The following is a 9353-nucleotide window of genomic DNA, read 5'->3' as shown; positions in this document are numbered from 1 at the left end:
CGGGTCACGTGACGGACGCGGCGGGGGCGGCCCCCGGGACAAGGCCCCGGAGCGCGCCTGGGTGTGGGCGGAGCCTGCGGACCCGGCCCCGGGCCCGAGCGAGACCCGCCGGGCCAGCTCTAGCGTTGCTCGATTGTCTGCGGGCCGCCACATCTCTGCAGCTGGTGGGAGCCTGCGTACAACGAGGAATGAGGAATTTGAGGCGAGCCCAGCTCAGGTGGAATGTTCAAGTACACAATGTTCTCGTTCTTGCCCAGGGGATGTTCACGAGGCTAATGACCTCTCCCTTCCGGAGGTCCCGGTAAAACGATTTTGCCAAGGTGCCCCATCAGTATCTTTACAGTCTTTCTCTGTGGGGTCCCAAATCCTAACTATTGAATTTCTTTCAGTTCTCCAGACCACCTGGACTCCTCCTTAAATTTCAGTGTCTCACCTTAAACCAGAAGGTTTCCCGGACCATCCCATCTTTTTCCCTGTCATTTCATCTCTCTCCCCACCGGTGTATCTTCTCTAGCCCAGCTTACCATACTTCGTGGAAATTACCATGTTCAATATTTGTCTTTCCTTATTAGGCTGTAGACTTCTTAAAGACAAGAACTGTGTGAGACTTGCCCACCCTTGAGTTTCTGACCTCAGGTGCCAGACACATTACTAGTATTCTATAAGTATTTGGGGAAGGAATGAATAAATGGTACCTCTCAGGCAGTTATGCCTTGGTTTCCCATTTTTTGCTGTCTTTCATGAAGCTTTTTCCACCATGAAACTTTTGACATTCCATGTTGACTCCGCCTTGACAAGCCTGTCTGATTTGATGATTTCCTCCTGTGCCTCCCCTTTCTTTCATGAAATAAATTATTCCGAGATACCATACCAGTGTTTCTAAAAGTTTGCAACCAGAAACCTGATGTCATCAAACATTCTTTTTCATGAGATTCCTCTTCCACTTCAAACTAGATAGTCCATTCAATGATTCAACAAATATTTGAAGGTGCCCACCATATGCAAGGAGATCCAACCAGTCCATTCTGAAGATCAGCCCTGGGTGTTCTTTGGAAGGAATGATGCTAAAGCTGAAACTCCAGTACTTTGGCCACCTCATGCGAAGAGTTGACTCATTGGAAAAGACTCTGATGCTGGGAGGGATTGGGGGCAGGAGGAAAAGGGGACGACAGAGGATGAGATGGCTGGATGGCATCACTGACTCGATAGACGTGAGTTTGAGTGAACTCCGGGAAATGGTGATGGACAGGGAGGCCTGGCATGCTGCGATTCATGGGGTCCGCAGGGAGTCGGACACGACTGAGATACTGAACTGAACTGAACTGAACCATATGCCAGGCACTGTGGTAAATAAGATACAATGCCTTGTCATTAAGACTTAACTGTTTAGCAGGAAAAACAGAAACGGTCATTATTCAATTGAGTGATTTCATCTTTATAAAGCAGTTCTGAGTATTTGCAAATGTATATGGGGACCCAGGGGCTTTCCAGGTGGCGCTAGTGGTAAAGAAACTGCCTGCCAATGTGGGAGAGGCTAGAGATGCCGGTTCGATCCCTGGGTGGGGAAGATCCCTGGAGTAGGAACTGGCACCCCACTCCAGTATTCTTGCCTGGAAAATTACATGGGCAGAGGAGCCTGGCGGGTTGCAAAGAGTTGGACACGACTGAGCACAGCACGAATGATGGGAACCCATCTGGTTTAGCCTACTAGGGAAAGCTGCTGCCATTGGAAAGGTGTAATCTGGGTTAAGAAGGGAGGAGAGCTCTGCAAGCAGAGAGAATAGCATGACCTACAGCCTTGAGGTAGAAATGAAAAACAAGTAAGATAAGAATGCAGAGAACTTCAGATGAGACTAGCATGGAAGCCAGGAATCAATACTGAAAGGACCTTTCAGCAAATGAAGGGTTTTAATTAAAGAGGCTGATATAATCAGATTTGACATTTAAAGGATCTCTCTGGCTATAATTTGAAAATTGGGTTGGAGAAAGATAATACTGCTTCTATTTAGAATCAGCCATTAAAGAAACCTTATGTTTTTATAAAATATCCTCATCCTTGCCTCTAAGGATGTATTCTCTACTTCTCTCCACATTCCTGCTCTCAGAGTCTTTGGATATTCATGAGTTGTTCCAGAATTTGGAAGAGACTTCATTTTGAAGGGACCCATTCCATTGTCCATTCTGAATTTTTAATATTGAATGGAAATTTAGCTCTCACTGCCTACAATAAATTGTCCCTCATTCAACCAACACAACATGTATCTAATCTCTATTCTCTGTGAAACATCTTTATATTAATACATGTGAAGAAAGCTGTATGATCTTCCTTTAAGCCTTCTCTTTTCAGTATAGCCAATCATTTCAACCACTGTTCAAATAATATGGATCCCAGATCATTTAATAGCTTAACCATCTTGGAATCTAAACACAGTAGTATTCATCACTGAAAAACAATGAAAACTTTATTGTGAAATAATTTGTCTAAAATTAAAATAATTTTCCAGTTTTAGCTTACAGTGGGGTTTAAGGAATGTTCACAGATTTCAATAAGTCAGTTTGGCACAATTTTGAGCACAGAGTAGGGAAATATAGATGTAAATTGTGGCAGGTTGGTCATGGCCCTTCAAAGATACCAGGTTTGAATACCTTGTGCCTGAAAATGTTACCTTGTTTGGACAACAGATATTGTGCTGCAAATGTAATCCAGTAAGACATGGATTACATGTTTACATGTAATCCTCATCAAGTTTACAGTCTAATGGAACCACAAATAACTGAAACAGTTACAGTAAACTTTGGTAAGTGCTCTATAGGACATGTACATGGAGCTATGGAACCATAGGAACATCAACTAACCCAGCTGTTCCACAAGATAAGTCAGATCAAATGGGCACATCCTTTATCCTCAATTTTATCAATATTTTGGTAGGTTTGACTCAGCTGGCCACTCTCTTTTTTGTGGCATTTGTGCCCCCTGTGTCTTCCAGGCTATCACAGTCTTCCAGTCTCCCCCTACTTTATTAGCCACATCTTTTCTATCCTTTTGCTTGCTTCTCCACCTATGCATGAAGGCATGCTCTGTCACTTCAGTGTGGCTGACTCTCTGTGCCAGTCTCTAAATGTTAGTGGGCTTGCAGACTCAGTTCTCTCCAATAAAACCCTCTCTCTAGTGACCTCACCCAGTCCTTTGGCTTGAAATACCTACTACATATTCATTACTCTTCCATGTACATCTATCACGCCTGATCACTCCCTTGTGCGCTTGACATGTATATAGGCAACTCCCATTTAACATCATCACTCAAATGTCAAATAGACATATCAAACACCATATGTTTAAAAGAGATCCCTTAATTTCTCTCCAAAAGTTGTTTCTTCCCTGGTTTTTCCTGTCTTGGTAAATAATTTTATTATGCGTCTATTTACTACAGCTAAAAGCTAGCTAATATCTTTCTGTTTTCTCTTAATCTTCACATCCATCCACTATAGCTCAAAAAACAGATTTTTTGCTTCTTTTTTTTTAATTGGAGGATAATTTCTTTATAATGTTGTATTGGTTTCTGCCATACAACAACATGAATCAGCCTATATGTATATAGGCTTCCTCTAGAGCCTCCCTCCCCATCCCACCCCTCTAGGTCATCACAGAGCATCTGGCTTGGCTCCCTGTATGAAACAGATCTTGTATTCATCAGTTCTCCATCTCTACCACCCTAGTGAAACCAACAATCAACTTTGTGTGTGTGTGTGTGACTACTACAATAGCCCTCTAACATGTCTCCCTGCTTCTTGTTGTTGTTTAGTGTGTTCGACCTCATGGACTATAGCACACCAGCCTCCTCTGTCCATGAGATTTCCCAAGCAGGAATACTGGAGCGGGTTGACATTTCCTTCTCCAGGGGATCTTCCCACCATAGGGATCGAACCCTCAGCTCCTGCGTTGGCAGGTGGTTTCTTTACCACTGAGCCACCAAGGAAGCCCCTCCCTGCCTCTGCTTTTTGCCCTGTTACCCACTGCAATATATTCTTCAAACAGCTGCCAGAGTAATCTAAAAAATAAACTCAGACTTCCCTAGTGGCACAGTGGATAAGAGTCCGCCTGACAATTCAGGGGACAAGGGTTCAGTGCCTGGTCTGGGAAGACTCCATAGCCCTGTGCAACTAAGCCTGTGTGCCACACTACAGAGTCTGTGCTCTAGAGCCCACGTGTTGCAACTACTAAACCCCGTGCCCTTAGAGCCCGTGCTCCACAAGAGAAGCCACTGCGATGAGAAGTCCTCATACTGCAACTAGCGTGTAGCCCCACTCGCCACAACTGGAGAGAGCCTGCGTGCAGCAATAGAGACCCGGTGCAGCAAAAATACGTACACAAAAATAAAAACTGCCCTTAACCAAAAAATAAAACTTACAAAACTTAAAAATAAACAGACTCAAATTCTTTACCATGACCTATAAAGTCCTCACGTGATCAGGATGTTGCCTGACTTTCCACCCTCATCTCATACCATCTTCTCTTCCTATCATTATGGTAGGAGGGTCTCATGTGCTTCCATTCTGATCTTCTTACAGGCCTAGTCCTCATCTGCCTCCATGTTCTTGTTTGGAGCAGAGAAAGATTTATTGCAGGGCTGAGCAAGGAGAATGGTTGGCTCATGCTCAAAACCCCCCAAACTCCCCACTGGTTTTCAGGGAAGTGTTTATAGGCAAATTTGGGGTAAGAGCTGCAGGATGTGTGACTTTCTTCTGATTGGTTGATGAGGTAACAGGGCACTACTCTAGGAATCTTGTCCTAAGCTGAAAGTTGCCATCCTCCACCTGGGTGGGAGCCTTAGTTCCTGGTTCTTTACCAGTAGCGCCACCTGGGAGGCACTTAGTTCTGGCAGAAGAACTCAGAGATATTATATACATGCATGGCACCCCACTCCATTACTCTTGCCTGGAAAATCCCATGGATGGAGGAGCCTGGTAGGCTGCAGTCCATGGGGTCGCTAAGAGTCGGACACGACTGAGTGACTTCACTTTCCCTTTTCACTTTCATGCATTGGAAAAGGAAATGGCAACCCACTCCAGTGTTCGTGCCTGGAGAATCCCAGGGACGGGGGAGCCTGGTGGCCTGCCGTCTATGGGGTTCGCACAGAGTCAGACACAACTGAAGTGACTTAGCAGTATATGTGTGTGTGTGTGTGTGTGTGTGTGTGTGTGTGTGTGTGTATACCTTGATGAGGAACCAGGACCCTGATCATCCTGCATTTTTTTTTTTTTTGGTTGACTGCTTCTTTTTTGCTTCTGCGTTCCCACACTCCTCTGATCAGTAACTGTTTGAATCTGCTTTGGAACTCAAGGAAGTTCTAGGAGGCTGAAGCCTTTTTTCCTGCAAACAAGAAACAGGGGACACAGAAAGGATTTGTACCCAAGAGGACCACACTGCTCAGCTTCAGTACTTTTGTCACACTCCTAACATTTATTTGTGTCCATGTGTATAAGCTCCATGAGAACAGATACCTTGATGATTGGCACACCACTGAGTCTCTAGGGCCTAGCACTGTGCCCAGGACATAACGGTCACTCAATAAACATTCGCTGCATGAATTGAGGTAGGATAAAGTTGTGATACTTTGTGGGTATTTCCCCCTAGTATTTCCATGAGCCATGAGGCATCCTATGTACCAAGGAAAGATAGGGACAGCAGAACATAGTACAACAAAGATTTTAATTTTAAAAATCATTTATTTATTTGATTATTTTTGGCTGTGTTGAGTCTTCATTGCTGCATGCAGGCTTTCTCTAGTTGCGGTGGGTGGGGGCTACTCTTCTTTGTGTGTGAGGGCTTCTCATTGTAGTGGCCTCTCTTGCTGTAAAGCATAGGCATGTGTGCCCTGCATTACGGGTGGATTCTTATCTACCATATAATCAGGGAAGACTGATTTTCATTTTTAGATTTTGGTTTTCAGAAGACTAAGCCACTGTTATGTAAAGAGGTTTTTTTTAGTAGAATATATAAGCAACTAGAGTAACTGCTTGCGTTTGTTGCTCAGTTGTGTCCAACTATTTGTAACCCCACGGATTCCAGCCCACCAGCTCCTCTGTCCATGGGGATTGTCCAGGCAAGAATACTGGAATGGGGAAAAAAAAGAATACTAGAATGGGTCACCATGTCTTCCTCCAGGGGATCTTCCCAACCCAGGGACTGAACCCCAGTCTCCCACACTGCAGGCAGATTCTTTACTATCCAAGCCACCAGGGAAAGCCAGGAATATTGGAGAGGATAGCCTATCCCTTCTCCAGGAGATCAACCCAGGAATCAAACCGGAGTCTCCTGCATTGCAGGTGGATTCTTTACTAGCTGAGCCACCAGGGAAGCCCAGAGTTGTTATAATCCCCAGGGACAAGCCATTGTGGAAAGAGCACATCAAACATTAAAGCTTCAAATTCAAAAATTAAAAGAAGGGGAGTTTAAGTATAGCTCTCCCCATCACTCTTGCAACATGCTCTTTTTGTAATAAGTATTTTAAATGCCGATTCCGCCGGAACTACTGCAATGCTTCGCCATCGGTACCCGGAGCAATTGAATGCAAAGCCATTAGTCAAATGGAAGGACCTCCTCTCCGAACAATGGAAAGGTCCCAACCCGTTGTTAACCAGCGGTCTAGGATATGCTTGTGTTTTTCCACAGGACGCAGATTCTCCAATTTGGGTTCCGGACAGATTGATTCGTCATGTCTCAGCCCCTCCGATACCGGATTCCACGGCTGCCGCGACCCCGAAAGAGGAAGGGGCCTTCTCTACCTCCGCTTCCCCCACCAGCACGGGAGATGCCACCGACATCAAGACAACTGACTTCAGAGACCTCGGATGAGCAAGGAACGGATCTGCCCACCAAACAGGTGTCTCAGCTTCACATACGGGACACTACTCCCCCTGATTCCCTGCGCCGCAGAAACATCCCAGGCAGCCTAACTCAGGCGACCTGGAATGCCCCCATACCCACTTGGGGACAAATAAAAACACTCTGCCACCAGGCACGGGAAATGACTTCCTTGCAGGGATCTCCAGCTTCTCCTGAGAAAATGTTTATTGCCATGCTTGCTTTGCTTTTCTGCCAGGTAAGCGCCTCCCCTACTCCAGCTAAATATTGGGCATATCTCCCAGACCCTCCAACTTTCCAGGTTGTTTCCTGGAATAATGAGCCTATATGGGTCAACACAGACCAACCTCAGCTTTTGGGAGGATTCTATACTTCTTACACTAAAGATAAATATCCTATTAATTTTAATTATACCTTCAGGGGATTAATAGACGATCTTCCTGTTTGCTTTAACTTCCCCAGTAATCCAAAGAGTTTTATTACACCCACTAAAGAAGGGTGTATTGGGGCCTCTACAAAAATAAATATAATAGATTCCTCAAAAATAGATTCCCAGTCTTTACATCATCGGGTAGTTTGGGTATTAGTGGCCCGCTTGCCCGGGATCCTTGACCCTTATGTTACCCTGCGTTTTACACCCCCTCCTGGTTATTCAAAGTGCTATAATGTTGCTCCTTCAGATGAAGTGTGGAAGACCATAGATGGTCATACTGGGTATCCGACTTGGACAACTTGTACTTATAGTTCAAGGATTGATTATAGGATACCAGGCGGTGGGAATTATACTATTCAGGACTGGAGCAACCTGAATCCGGGTGAGGATCCATTGATCAAGAAAACATTTGAAGGCAGATTTGAGAATTGGAATAGGATCCCTCTTCCTTGGACTACATAAGCCACTAGATGGCATACTAACCAATTTGTTCCTCCTGTGCTGTCTTATACAGCTGAAAGCAAAACCTATTGGCAACCTGAGATTTGGAGAGCCCTTGCTGCTACTGCCCCTGTTTCTTTATCTCGCCCAGATAACGATTCCACTTATTCTGTTTTAGCTTGTTTACCCTCGCCTTATGTTTTCCTTTTTACTAATGACTCCAACAAACTTAATGTATGCATGAATTATTCAGGTGGACCTAACGTGGTAACTTGTGAACAATGTATGCTTTCATCCTGTTTGACCCCTCAATATAATGTTTGCTCTTTTGTGGTGTTACAATGCCCACCCTATCTCATGATACCCGTGACCGTGACCTCCCACTGGTATGACAATTACGGTCTCACCGTGTTACAACAACTGCAAGATTTAATGAGACAACGGCAGTTTGTGGGTCTACTTATTTTGGGAATATCAGCTTTAATAGCAGCAATTACTTCTGTTACTATGGCAGCATTATCATTGAGGCAACAGGTGCATACTGCCCAATATGTTGATGCCATGTCTAAATATGTTTCTTTAACTCTAGCAACACAGGAAGCTATAGACAGAAAGTTGGAGATGAGGACTGACACCTTGGAAGAGGCAATTATGCATATTGGAACTGAGTTACAGGCTTTAAAGGTGAAGATGGCTTTGACATGCCACGCTGATTACAGGTGGATATGCATGACATCTTTGAAGGTAAATGAGACAGATTATGAATGGGAAAAGATTAAAAATCATGTCTCAGGTGTTTGGAATAGTTCTGATATTGGCCTGGACTTAGGGAAACTTCATAATCAAATACAGACCTTGGAACACTCTTGACTGGATTTTACTGCCACTGGAGCAGCTAATGACTTTTTTTCACACCTTCTGTAACTTTATTTCTGGAAAAAATATTCTGTCTAATATCCTTAGTTATGCTGCCATTGGTGCTCTAATCCTACATCTCATAATCATTCTCCCTTGTATTGTCAGGATTCTTCGGCAGAGCATTCAGAAGCTCGCGACTGAGCTGCATCTGGCTGTTTTAAGAAATAAAAAAGGGGGAGATGTTGGGGGCCAGTGTGAGGCACTCCACCTGTGGCAAAGGTCATGAGGAAGGAGGCTCGACATACGCAAAGGTGGGATCGAGCCTCAGGAGTCCCCCTGGAAATTCTCGAGCATCTACCCCCATAACCAGAGCCTGCCTACTTTACTACTTTGTGCTCTCACCTACACCTCTGACTTTACAGGGGGCTGTCCCCCACCACCTCTTTCGGAGAAGGAGTTAACTTAGAGCTCCAGTTAATAATAATTCCTGGGCGTGACAGGAGTATTTTAACCTACAAACTCCTCTGAAGGTTCTTTAGCCTGCCTGACAGGCTTGTCTGGCCACATGTGATTGCTCACAGCCTCCCAACCGTGAGAGGCACGAGATGCTTTAAACCTTCTAAAAACAGGTTCCTTAGAGAAGTTAGAAAACTACTAGTATAAGTATAGTGGGCTGATTAGAAATTGTATTGGTGAAGGATTTCTCATGTGTTGAGCCAATGTTTGCTGCTAAGTCTCCACATCCCCTGCCCTTAT

At 44.6% G+C, this 9353-nt stretch overlaps 1 protein-coding gene across 1 annotated transcript; it reads left to right on the top strand.

The window, feature by feature from the left end:
• The first annotated feature begins 6542 nt into the window (after positions 1–6542).
• LOC133247121 (uncharacterized) lies at positions 6543–9094 on the top strand. Its single transcript, XM_061415520.1, is given in 1 exon segment — positions 6543–9094. A coding segment is annotated over 1 exon segment (1893 nt). The 5' UTR covers positions 6543–6716; the 3' UTR covers positions 8610–9094.
• The last annotated feature ends 259 nt before the right edge of the window (positions 9095–9353 follow it).

The sequence above is a fragment of the Bos javanicus genome, chromosome 5 (assembly GCF_032452875.1).
Source record: "Bos javanicus breed banteng chromosome 5, ARS-OSU_banteng_1.0, whole genome shotgun sequence".
NCBI lineage: Eukaryota > Metazoa > Chordata > Mammalia > Artiodactyla > Bovidae > Bos > Bos javanicus.
Note: the sequence above shows the minus strand (reverse complement) of the source record. Positions and strands in the feature narration are given on the sequence as shown.